Source organism: Pelecanus crispus, chromosome 14 (genome assembly GCF_030463565.1).
Source record: "Pelecanus crispus isolate bPelCri1 chromosome 14, bPelCri1.pri, whole genome shotgun sequence".
In the NCBI taxonomy this organism is placed as follows: Eukaryota; Metazoa; Chordata; class Aves; order Pelecaniformes; family Pelecanidae; genus Pelecanus; species Pelecanus crispus.
Genome location: NC_134656.1, coordinates 428,225 through 440,198, shown reverse-complemented (window position 1 = coordinate 440,198; position 11,974 = coordinate 428,225). Strand labels below are relative to the sequence as shown.

The window sequence follows — 11,974 nt, the reverse complement described above, 5'->3', positions numbered from 1 at the left end:
GGTGCGGCTGCCGGGCCGCTCTTCCTCGCACCCATCCTCGTACCCTGCGTGGCTGCGGGCTCGAGTGTGTTTAGTAAACAAGGTGATGAAACAGTTAAGGCAGGGAGCGGAGAAGCCTGAGTGTGCGTTTCGTCACCTTGGGAAGGGAGCGTGAGTCGGCTGAGGGGTCTGAGGGTGACTCACTGCCCTCCCCGCCGCATAAATAGGAGTGGGAGCCCAGCGGCTCCCAGAGCGAGCGGCAGGGACCCGGCACAGCCACAGCCCTCCTGCCACCACCGTGCCATGGCACTCATCCTCCTGGCCCCGCTCGCCGTGGGGCTGCTGGCCCTCTCCTGCTGCGCAGCCCCTCTCCAGAGCAAGCCGCAGGCGGTTGTCACCTTCCCGGGGGACCTGGTCAGCACCCTGTCGGACCTGGAGCTGGCGGAGGTGAGGGGAGCGCGGCACCACGGCCCCCTCCTGGCACCCAGGACCCCGAGGGGCTCCAGCGCAGGGCTGCGGGCTGAGCTCGGGGGCTGCCTGTCTCCCTGTGCCCCGGAAGGTGCCCGGGCTGGTGTTGGGCATCAGGGGTGTGCGGTGCCCGAGACTGCCTGAGCCCCCTCCTGCCGAGCTCAGCCCCTCCGTCTGCCTTTCCTCCCCAGAGCTATCTGCTGCGGTTCGGCTACGCCACGGAGGCAGAGGAGAAGTCAGGCAGCAAGCACGTGTCCCTGGCCAAGGCGCTTCGCAAGATGCAGAAGCAGCTGGGCCTGGAGGAGACGGGAGAGCTGGATGCCAGCACGCTGGAGGCCATGCGAGCCCCCCGCTGCGGCGTCCCCGATGTGGGAACTTTCCTCACCTTCGATGGGAACCTCAAGTGGGACCACATGGACCTGACATACCGGTGAGTCTCTGCCCCAGGAGATGGAGCCTCGTGCCCGCAGGGCAATGGTCCCCCGGGGGATGGAGACAGGCGTGAGGGCCCAGGCAGGGCAGCAGCCTGGGCTCAGCCCGCTGGCTGTGCCTCCGCGCTGCCGGCACAGCTGGGGCTCGGTGCAGCCAGAGCCAAGCCAGCACAGAGGCAGGATCTGCTCCCCGGCGCCCGGGAGAGCATCCGAACTCCAGCCTGAGGGTGGTGGCCAGCTGCTCTGCCCCACCGTGCCAGCGCTGCTGTCCCCTCCTGGGGTGGGGGCATGTCCCCACCATGCGCCCGGAGCAGGGTCTCTCCTGTGGCGCGAGCCGGGACCTGGCAGTGCTGACGCCCCTGCTTCCCTCCCCGTCAGGGTGATGAACTACTCCCCCGACCTGGACCGTGCCGTGATCGATGACGCCTTCAAGCGGGCGTTCAAAGTGTGGAGCGATGTCACCCCCCTCACCTTCACCCAGATTTACAGCGGCGAGGCGGACATCATGATCATGTTCGGCAGCCGAGGTAACATCCCACGGGCAGGCAGGGAGCCGGGAGCCGGCTCAGCTGCAGGGAGAGGGCCGGTGACGTGCCCTGCCCGCAGGACTGTCACCCCGCATCTCCCTGGGCTGTGTCCCCGTGTGCCCGGGGTCCCTCTGCCCCTGCGCATGCCAACAGGCACACGCATGTGCGGGCGTGCAAGGGGTGTGCAGGGCTCGCGTGCTCGGGGTCTGCGCGTGCACCAGGGGCGCGGGGGCTCCTCTGGTGGGGCTGGCTCTGAGGGTGCTTGTCCCCGCAGAGCACGGGGACGGCTACCCCTTTGACGGCAAGGATGGGCTCTTGGCACATGCCTTTCCCCCGGGCCGTGGGATCCAGGGTGATGCCCACTTTGACGACGACGAGTTCTGGACGCTGGGAACCGGTTTAGGTAAGGGCAGGGTCTGGCGGGTCGGGGGGTGCCGACAGTGCCCGCCCCAGCCCCGTCACTGAGCCGCCCCTCTCCTGAGCAGTGGTGAAGACCCGCCACGGGAATGCCAACGGAGCCAACTGCCACTTCCCCTTCATCTTCGAGGGCCGCTCCTACTCCCGGTGCATCACGGAGGGGCGTGCGGACGGGCTGCCCTGGTGTGCCACGACCGCCAGCTACGACCGAGACAAGAAATACGGCTTCTGCCCCAGCGAACGTGAGTAGCAGCGGCTGCAGCCCCTGCCTGGCCCCGCGGGTGCCCCGGGGCAGTCCTCACCCCTCCTCACCCTGCAGTCCTCTACACCAACGGCGGCAACAGCGACGGGTCCCCCTGCGTCTTCCCCTTCGTCTTCGACGGCACTTCCTACAACACCTGCACCACGGACGGGCGCTCCGACGGCTACCGCTGGTGTGCCACCACTGCCAACTTCGACCAGGACAAGAAATACGGCTTCTGCCCCAACCGAGGTGCAAGCAGGGAGAGGGTGCATGGTGGGGGGCACATGGGGTGGCCGGTCCTGTGCAGTGGCACACAGGGTGGGTGCCTGAGGGGTCTCGGGGCTGTCCTGGGGGCTGCGGACAGCCCCACTGAAGCTGCGTTGCAGACACGGCGGTCATTGGTGGCAACTCCCAGGGGGACCCGTGCGTCTTCCCCTTCACCTTCCTGGGGGAGTCCTACAGCGCCTGCACCAGCCAGGGCCGGCAGGACGGCAAGCTCTGGTGTGCCACCACCAGCGACTATGACACCGACAAGAAGTGGGGCTTCTGCCCGGACAGAGGTACCAGCCCCCCTTCCCATGCCCTCCAGCCCCACGCTGTGCTGCCGTGCTGGTGCGGTCCCTGCGGGGGTCGCGGTCCCCAGCCGGCGTGTCCCGTCCTGCCAGATGCTGAGGCCGGTGCTTCCCCCCAGGTTACAGCATCTTCCTGGTGGCTGCCCACGAGTTCGGGCACTCGCTGGGGCTGGACCACTCCAGCGTGCGCGAGGCCCTGATGTACCCCATGTACAGCTATGTCCAGGACTTCCAGCTGCACCCGGATGACGTCCAGGGCATCCAGTACCTCTACGGTGAGCAGCTGCGCCGCGGCCGGGCACACTGGGGGTCCCGTGGTGCCGGGCCGGCCCCCAGCCTCACGCCCTCCCCTGTGTTTGCTCAGGTCGTGGCTCTGGCCCCAAGCCCACCCCCCCTGCGCCGCTGCCCACCGAAGAGCCCCAGCCCACAGAGGCCGGCAGCACCTCCACCACCGAGGAGGAGGCGGAGACGCCTGAGCCCACGGCCGAGCCCGTTCCCGTGGACCCCAGCCGGGACGCCTGCATGGAAAAGAACTTCGATGCCATCACGGAGATCAATGGGGAGCTGCATTTCTTCAAGGGCGGGTGAGCAGCAGCGGCCGGCACCTCCTGCCCTGGCAAGTGCCGGGGTGACAAGGGGGCGTGGGGAGACACGGGGCTGTGCCGGGGGCATGGGGGGACATAGGGCTGTGCCAGGCCGAGGTTACCAGCACGGCTGACCTTCCCCACCAGGAAATACTGGACCTACTCATCCTTCTGGAAGTCGGGCATCCAGGGCGCCTTCTCCATCGCAGACACCTGGCCTGGCCTCCCGGCTGTCATCGACGCCGCTTTCCAGGACGTGCTTACCAAGAGGGTCTTCTTCTTCGCTGGTGAGCTCTGCCCCTGCCGCCCTCGGCAGCCCTGGTGCCGCCGGCGTCATGAGGAGCCCGCTCCTGCCCTGGCACCCACGGGGCCAGCTGACGCTCGTGCTCTCTCCCGGCTGCAGGTCGGCAGTTCTGGGTATTTTCTGGCAAGAGCATGCTGGGCCCCCGGAGCATCGAGAAGCTGGGCATTGGGAAGGAAGCCGGCCGCATCTCGGGGGCCCTGCAGCGGGGCCGCGGCAAAGTGCTGCTCTTCAGTGGGGAGAGCTACTGGAGGTGAGCGGGTCTGGACGGCTGCCGTGGGGAGCCCCTGTGAGGGGCTGGGATGGGGGGCTCCTGGCAGCCCTCAGCACGGCTCTGCTCTCCCCGCAGGCTGGACGTGAAGGTCCAGAGGGTGGACAAGGGCTACCCCCGTGCCACTGATGATGTCTTCACCGGCGTCCCCCTCGACGCGCGCAACGTCTTCCTTTACCAAGGTGAGCGGGGACCTGGTGGGTGGGGGCCGTGTCGTCACCCCCCGGCTGCCCCGAGCCTCCTGCGGGCAGGAGCTGCATCGCCCAGGTGCTGGCTTGGGATGCTCGCAGGCGTGGGGAACGGCCCCGGGGCAGTGCATGCCTTGCCATCGGCCATCACGCCATCACGCCATCAGCCCCGGCGGGTCCCTGGGGTGGGGCTGGCCAGGCACGGCGAGGGCTGTCTCCGGGGCCTGATCCTTGCGTGCCTGCACCGCTCTGGCAGCTGCCAGGCCGGGTCCTCGTGTGGCCACCCTCCCACTGACCCCATTCCCTCCGCCTCCCTCCTCGCCCAGACAAGTACCACTTCTGCCGGGGCAGCTTCTACTGGAGGATGACGCCACGCTACCAGGTGGACCGGGTGGGCTACGTCAAGTACGACATCCTGCAGTGCCCCCAGCACTGAGGACCTGACCGGCTGCCCGGCTCCGGCCGACGCGCCGCTCCCTGCCCACCGCTCCCAACGCCCCGGCTCCCATCTCGCAGCTTTGACCCCCTGGGGCGCCGGGGGCTGCGCAGCTGTGGGGCGGCCCCCGCCGAGGTGGGGGCTTTGCCGTCTCCCCGGCAGGAGAGGGCAGGGAGTCCTGGGGTGACCCCTCGGGAGCTGCCCAGTCCGGGGAGCCCCGGCTGGGGAGCAGGACTCTCGCCGCAGCCGGCACCATGCCACCCCTGCCAGCGCTGGCTCCGCCGCGCAGAGGCGTTTGCCTGGTGCAAACCGCACACGGATTTGTAACGATTTTGTCTTTTTCCTGAGCCAGCTGTGCCGGGTCGGGCCAGGCTCAGCCGGGAGCTGGCGCCCGGGGACTCGGCCGGGGTGGGGACGCGGGGCTCTGCCAACCTCCATCTGCCCCTTTTTAATAAAGACGATCCTTGGGACACGGCCTCCGCGTGCTCTGTCAGCCGGGGCCACGGCGCGGCGAACCCCAAAGGTGTGGGGTGCCAGCATCGGTGGGGAAGGGGGTGCTGGGGGGGGGGGCTGCAGCCCAGCCCCCCTTTTCTGAGTGCTCTGGGCCCCCTGAGGCACACTGGGTCCCAGCGGGGGGGCCGTCCCTCAGTCCCAACAGCCCCCGCACCCCTCCACAGCCCCCCCGGGGGCTCCACCGGCGGCGGGGGTCGGGCGGTTGTCGCAGGCTGGGACACGGCGTGGGGCCGGGACACGGAGTAGGGCCGGGCCCCCCCGCAGAGCCGCCCTGCCCCGGCCTGTCCCGGCGCGGCCCGCGGAGCCCAGCGGCGGGGCCGGGGCCGGGGGCTGCCCGGGGCCGTGGCAGGGTGGGGCGACCGCAGCCCCGGGGCTGTAATTAGCTGTAATTAGCGGCCGCGGCTCCGCGCAGGGCGGGGGCAGAGTGCGGCCCCGTCCCGTCCCGCCGGGGTCCGGTCCCAGCACCCCCGGTGCGGCGGAGGCTGCGGGGCGGAGCGACCCCTCGGTCCGTCCCGTCGAACCGAACCGACCCGACCCGAGCCGTGCCGAGCCAGGCCAACCCGAACAGACCCCAGCCGAGCCGTACGGCGCCGACCTTAGGCTAGCCAAGCCGTGCCGGACCGGAGCGATCCGTGCCGATCCGTGCCGATCCGAGCCGACCCGAGCCCCGCAGCCCTGCAGGCGCGGGGGCGGCGCGGCGGGCGGTGCCGCGGGCACTAGGACCCCGGTCAGCGCCCGGCGGGGCCGCGCTCGGCGGCCGCCGGGGCCCGGAGCCACTTGTGGAGGCGGCGGGGCCATGAGCCGGCGGTTCACCGTCACCGCGCTGCCCCGGCACGGCCCCGCGCCCGCCCGCGGACCCCACCGCGGCGCGGGGGGCGGCCGCCGGCCCGGCCGCGACGGCAGAGGTGAGCGCCCGGTCACGGCTGGGGGGCTCCGTGGGGAGGGGTCCGTGGGGCAGAGCCGGTGCGGCAGAGCCGGTGGAAGGGGGTCCGTGGGGAGGGTCGGTGGGGCAGGGTTCCCAGGGCAGGGTCCGTGGGGAGGGGTCTGTGGGGCAGAGCTGGTGGAAGGGGGTCGGTGGGGAGGGTCCGTGGGGCAGGGTTCCCAGGGCAGGGTCCGTGGGGAGGGTCTGTGGGCAGGGCAGGGTCCGTGGGGCAGGGTTCCCAGGGCAGGGTCCGTGGGGAGGGTCCGCGGGGCAGGGCCGGGCCGTCGGGCCACCGTGGGGGGGTGCAGAGTCGCCCCGGGGCCGGTGGTCGGCTGGCCGGGCCCCTCAGAGGCTGCGGGAACCCGGAGCGGGGCTGGCAGGGGGCTGCGGGGCTCAGGGGACGGGGGGTGCGGAGCAGGGAGTGGGGCTTGGCTGCCCGGGCAGGACCCCTCATCCCGGGGCTCTCACTCGGGGCTGCCCCCGCTCCCCGGGGAGCTCCCCTGCCCCATCCCCGTCCCGGGGGTCTGTCGGAGCAAGGCCCTGCTCCTGCGGGACCTGCAGCAGGACGGAGCGGGGGTCACGGCTGGCACGTGGGAGACGGCTGCGGGCGCGAGGCTGCACGCTGCTTCTCGGGGGGCCGCGGAGGAGGGTGGGCTGCGGGGCTGCGGCCGGGCCAGCACGAGGGCACGCGGAGGGCAGGATGCTGCTAGCCCTCAGCGGCGATGGCCCACCAGGCTGCAGTGGGCGCGGGTGCTGGGGCCGGCAGGCTGTCGCCTCGCGGTGCCCAGGGGACGTGGCGGTGGGGCTGCACCGTCACCGGAGCCGTATCGATCCCAGAAACCCAGCCGACGGCAGCACCACGCTGCACGGAGCTGTGACCTTGCGCCCTCGGCGAAGGGCGCTGGTGGGAGGCGGCGAGCAGCCGGACGGGCGCCGCGACGGCCAGGCCGGGCTGTGCCCCCGCGAGTGGGCTCCGGCCCCTCGGGGCACCCTGCCCAGGACCCTGGCCGTGGCGGGGTGGCACAGGGCTGGGGCTGGTGGTGGGTGGGTGCAGGGACACTTGTCACCCCACAGCATCCTGGGGTGGCTGGGCCTGGCCCTTGGGCCACCTCCCACCGGTGCTGAGCGGGAGCCGCGGCCGGAGCCCGCTGCCTCTGGGAACAGCTTATCAGCTCGGTGGCGGATCTGCTCGCGGGGGGCCGGGTGCGCCAGGTGAGGAGCAGGCCTGGCCGTGGGAGAGCTGGGGTGGGCACGCCACAGGGGCCGTGGCAGGGGAGGCGCGGGGACGGCGTCGCTCCCCGGCTGAGCTGTGACCTTGCACCCTCGCAGAGGACAGCTGGTGGCTCGGCCCTGCCGGCAGGCGCCCCAGGACCCACCCTGTACCGTGGGTTGGCCGCGGCCATGGCAGGTGGGTGCCGAGGGGTCAGGGCAGCGTGCCGGAGGGCCCCCGGGCTGCCCCGATTCGCACCCCGTGTTGCTGCGTGGCCCCGGAGCTGTGGATGCAGCCCCCCCGGAGGATGGATGGGACGGGGTGCCGTGGGGCTGTGCGCCCACGGGGCTGGCACGGGGCTGCGGATGGCGGAGCTGCTTGCGCGGCGGTGGGGAGGGACCGGGTCCCAGGCGGGTGCTCGGTGCCGCCTGGCCCTTGCCAGCGTCACGCGTGGGGCTGGCAGCGGCGCTGGGGTGATGGAGGCCCCGGGGAGCTCGGAGCGGGTCCCGGGGTGGGGAGCAGGTGGGGGCTGCGGCCGGCCGTGCCGCTCGGTGCCGGGGCGGCGCGGGGACCCGCAGGGGCGGCGGGAGGACCCTCTGCCCCGGCACAGACCCCGGCCCCCGCGGGACCACCCGGCCCCCGCGGGGCCCCGCTCCCGGCTGGCCCGGGGTTCGCCTGCGCTCCCTGCGCCGTGCCGGGGCCGTGGGGCCGCCTCGCCGCCGCCGCTCCCGGCCGGCTCTGCCCGTGGGCGGCCCCACGCGGCCGGTGCCGGGGGTGGCGCTGGGGGGGGTGGGTCAGCCCCGTGCGGACCCCGGGCTGGGGCTGTCGGGGCAGGGAGCCGCAGCAGGGGCCCGGGGCCGGGCGCAGGTTGCTGCTGCAGCACGGCCGGAGCCGGGGCTGGGCCCGGGGGTTCGGGACGGGGCGGCGGGGCCGGTGCGGGGCCGGTGCGGGGCCCGCGGGTCTCGGCGGGGGCGGCCGGGGCTGCGCGGGGCCTCGCCGCCGCCAGGGGGCGCTGCCGGGACGGCCTCCGTCTACGCCCCTCCCGGCCACGCCCCTCCCGGCCACGCCCCCCCGGCCACGCCCCTCCCCGCCGCCGCCGGCGGTGCCCGGCCCCCCCGGGTGTCTCCCCCCAGCACCCGCGGCGTGGGGGGGCGGCCTTCCTTCCCCCTGGCCGGGGACCGGGTGGGCCCCCCCCGGCCCCCACCCCCCACTCCCCCCCGTGCGGGGCCGGGGTCCCCCGGGGCGCGGCCGTGGGGCAGCTGCGCTGGCCCGGGGGGCACCGGGGCACCCCTGGAGCGGAGCCCCCCCCCTCCCCCCCCCCGCGTATCCCGAGGCAGCCGGGCTCGGCGGCAGTCGCCATGGCAACCAACTGGTTAAGGAGCCTCTCTGGTTGCCATGGAAACCGCGCCCGGTGTCATCCCTGCCGGCGACTCCTCAGGCTGGGGGGGGTTCAGCCGCTCCGCCAGGCCCGCCGGGGGAGGGGGGCCGGGGGCAGGGCTGTGTGGGGCACCCGGGGGGGCGGGGGTGGGCGGCGGCGGGGGCCCCACCAGCCCTGGCTGCGTCCCGGCTGCGCGGCTGCTGCCCGCAGGGACACCCCGCTGCGGGGCCGGGGTGCGAGGGTGGGGCAGGACCCCCGCGGGGTGCCAGGGCAGAGCCCCTGCAGCCCCTGCTCGAGGCGCCGGGCGCAGAGGGGTGCATGCAAGGGGCAGGCTCTGCGGGGGCTGCGTGGGCGGGGGGCCTGGCCTCCCCTGCCCACCCCCCCGCTGCAGTGGCTCCCCGGCTCCCCTAGCCCGGATCCACGCAAGACGGGCTCGTGGGAGACCGGGTGGTCTTGGGAGGTGTTAAAAGCTCCAAGGGGCTGCGCCGTGGAGGGGCCGCGTGGCACGGGCGGTGTGGGACTTCTTGGGGGGGGCTGGGGCAGCCCAAGCCCCAAGTGCCACCTGCAGCACCTTCCCAAGGCCTCTCCGTGCCGACGAACCCACCACGGGGGGCTCTGGCGGGTGCCAGGGGCTGGGGGTGCTTGCACAGGCTGTGGGACTGGGCAGGGGTGCCGTGTGGGATGCAGGACACCCCAGCACCTCCGCCAGCTGCGCTCCCGCACCCAACCCTTTCGGGAGCAGCCGGCGATGGCCGTGCAGCTGCTCCTCGGCCGGCACCGCGCCCTCCGGCCCTCGCTCAGCTACGCCAGCCCAGCGTGGGGCTGCTCGGGGGGGGCTTTTTGGCTGCACTGCCCGGGAGCGGGGCCCGGCAGGAGGAGGTTGCTTCCATGGCTGATCCCCGTGCCGGGCTGCCTGGCCACCCGCTGCCGCAGCCCCGCTGCCGGCAAGACATCTGGGCAGGGCAGCCAGGGACGCCGCGCCAGCTGCGCGCGGTGCGGGGCTCTCGTGACGCAGGAGCTCACGTCCTCCTGCCCTGCCCCACTGCTGCCCTTCTGCTCTTGGCCTTGGGCAGCTGCACCAGCTGCCGGCTACCCGCGGCTCCTCTCCCAGCCCCACGGGATGCTGTCCCTCCCTCCACATCCTGTCCTGCCGCTGGAGCTGGTGGCAGGTCCCAGCTGGCACCCGTGTCCCCTCCAGGCTCTGTTTTTGCCCTGGTGCTGGTGCCAGGGCCCTGACCTGTCTGGATGGGGACGAGCAAGACCCCTCCGTCCCACGGGGGTGCTGCAGGACGTGCTGCCCCTGGGCTCGTGGGTCCGGCAGGACAGAGCGGTGCGGGGCACACCATGATGCAAATCCGGCATGGCCCCTGGCTGTGTGTGAGCATTGCTGCCCTCTGTACCCCACTGCACCTCTGGGCTCCCCCCCCCACCCCTCTGTCCTCTTCGGGTCTCTCTTGCCCCAGCTCTTCTTTCTCCGGAGGGCTGCCTGGCCTCATGCCCTCGAGCCCCGGTGCTGCGAGGAGCGCCCTGCCGAGCTGGGACCGCGGGGTCTCCGGTCCATGCAGGGCGTGGGTCGGGCAGGCTGCTGCCGGTGCCTGGGGATCGCTGCAGGCCGTGCAGCATGCCCACCGGCATCTCCACAGCATGGCTGCCCTCACTTCCTGGGTGGGCTGCTGCCAGGCTGCTCACGCCGTGCCCTCAGGAGGTTTCGCAGTGCCTCCGGCACGTGTCTTGCTCCTGGGAGGTTTGACCACCACCGGTGACAGGACGGGCAAGGGCTGTGTGGCCGGCTGCCGGGACGCCTGCCCTGGGAAGGGCTGCGGGGACGGTTCCCCTGACATGGGGTCTGCAGCACGGCAGGTGCGGGGGGGTCTGGGACGTGCTCGGGGGGCTCTGCGGGGTCTGCAGTGGCACAGGGGGGGTTGCAGGGGTGCTCCATGTCCTGGACTGGCTCTGGCTCTTGGGGGGGGTCATGTATAGCTCATCAGTCTCCATCACGGGGGGGTGCAGAGGCATTGGGGGGGGTCCAGCTGTGCCATGCCACCGCCTTGGCCTGGCAGAGGAGCTGCGCAGCTCTCCCTCGTCGTTCAGCCTCTTGCAGTTAAGTGGGGCACTGATGCTGTGCCCAGCCTATGCCAGGATCCTGCCTGCACCCGGGGGCCACTTGCAGCTGATCACCCCATGCCCAGGGAAAGGCGTCTGCCTCCCTCCATTCCCAGCTCCTCTGCCCATGCCCTTGCGCTGCCTGCAGCCCCGGTGCCAGACCCCTTTCCTGACACCCTGCAGCACCCAGGGTGCCAGGAAAGGGGTCTGGTACTGGGGTTGTAAGGAAAGGGGTCTGGTACCGGGGTTGTAAGGAAAGGGGTCTGGTACCGGGGTTGTAAGGAAAGGGGTCTGGCACCAGGGCTGCAGGCAGCGCCGGGGCGTGGGTGCTGCCCAAGCTCTGCCAAGCCTCTGCGCTCCCGGCACGCTGGGGCCACGCACCCCAGCCCTGGGGGGCCATGTACCCCAGCCCCAGGGCATCGCGCTCCCAGGCCAGGGTTAGGTCAGTGCTGTGCTGGGGGTTTGACCCCCTTGGTCTGGCTCTGCCCCGGGGACACCCTCAATGTGCCCCCCATGGCAGTGGGACCCTGTGCATGGGCTAAGCAAATACAGTCGGTAGCGTAGCCCCCCTGCGCTGCTGGCAAATCCCAGCCCCTGAAATGGAGCCATAATCCAGGGATTAGGGGATTCGTGGTCTTTCACGTGCTCCCTCCCCCCCATCTGTTTTAGCAGGAAAATCCCTCTTGTGCCGAGCCCACGCGCTGCGGCCTCCTGCGCAAAACCACCCTCTCGGCACTGGCCGTGGCTGGCCCCTGCATGGCCCCCAGCCCGCTGCCCCTCTGCCTGGCCACAGCCACGGCCACAGCCACGCGTGGGTGGGCTCTGCAAACCCCCCCGGACCGGCCAGGGAGAGCTGCTCTGCCCGCTGCGTCCTGCCTGCAGCCCTGGCTGTGCGGGCAGCACGCGTGGGGGGCCAGCCCTGTCCCTTGGGAGCGGGCCAGCCCCTCGCTCCAGCGCTGGCTCCCACTCAAGGCCGAGGGACGTGGGGGCGAGGGGACGGTGCTGCTGCGGCTGGGCAGGGGCAGCCCCACGCTGCAGCCGCACACAGGGTCCTGGGCAGGGAGGGGGGCTGAGGGCCAAGCGAGGGGGGGCTGGCAGCGCTCTGCCCCGCGCTGGGGCAGCCCCTGAGCTGCCCACCCTGCCTGCGGGCTGCCTGTACCGTTTGCAGCGGAGCTGGGGCTGTGCCCGCCTGGCTCCCCCGGGACGCTGGGCCCGGGGGTCCTGGCTGCAGCGACAGGGCAGGGGCTGGGGCTGCTGGCGGGGCCGGTGCGAGGGGTCCGAGCCCTCCGGCCCCACAAGGTGAGGGCTGGGGAGCCTCTGCGCTGCAGAGCAGCTGGCCCCGTACCAGGAGAAAGTAAACAATTAATTACAGCCGTCAAGAAGTAACTAACGCCAGCGGGCTGTCATGATCTCAGCCTGCTCCGGGGGAG

The 11,974-nt window shown here is 72.6% G+C and overlaps 1 protein-coding gene across 1 annotated transcript; it reads left to right on the top strand.

Moving 5' to 3' along the window:
• The first annotated feature begins 256 nt into the window (after positions 1 to 256).
• Positions 257 to 4,421, top strand: MMP9 (matrix metallopeptidase 9). Its single transcript, XM_075721029.1, has 13 exons — positions 257 to 426; positions 639 to 877; positions 1,257 to 1,405; positions 1,680 to 1,808; positions 1,891 to 2,064; positions 2,142 to 2,315; positions 2,453 to 2,626; positions 2,758 to 2,913; positions 3,003 to 3,222; positions 3,370 to 3,509; positions 3,626 to 3,776; positions 3,873 to 3,976; positions 4,309 to 4,421. Exons 1-13 carry the CDS (start codon positions 283 to 285, stop codon positions 4,416 to 4,418), a joined length of 2,064 nt encoding a protein of 687 aa, XP_075577144.1. The 5' UTR covers positions 257 to 282; the 3' UTR covers positions 4,419 to 4,421.
• The last annotated feature ends 7,553 nt before the right edge of the window (positions 4,422 to 11,974 follow it).

Bases quoted from the DNA above. Each gene is read 5' to 3' on its own strand.
- MMP9 (XM_075721029.1), top strand. From the start codon at position 283: ATGGCACTCATCCTCCTGGCCCCGCTCGCCGTGGGGCTGCTGGCCCTC. The intron at 2,316-2,452 runs GTGCAAGCAGGG...GCTGCGTTGCAG, and splicing joins CGGCTTCTGCCCCAACCGAG to ACACGGCGGTCATTGGTGGC. The intron at 3,510-3,625 runs GTGAGCTCTGCC...TCCCGGCTGCAG, and splicing joins GAGGGTCTTCTTCTTCGCTG to GTCGGCAGTTCTGGGTATTT.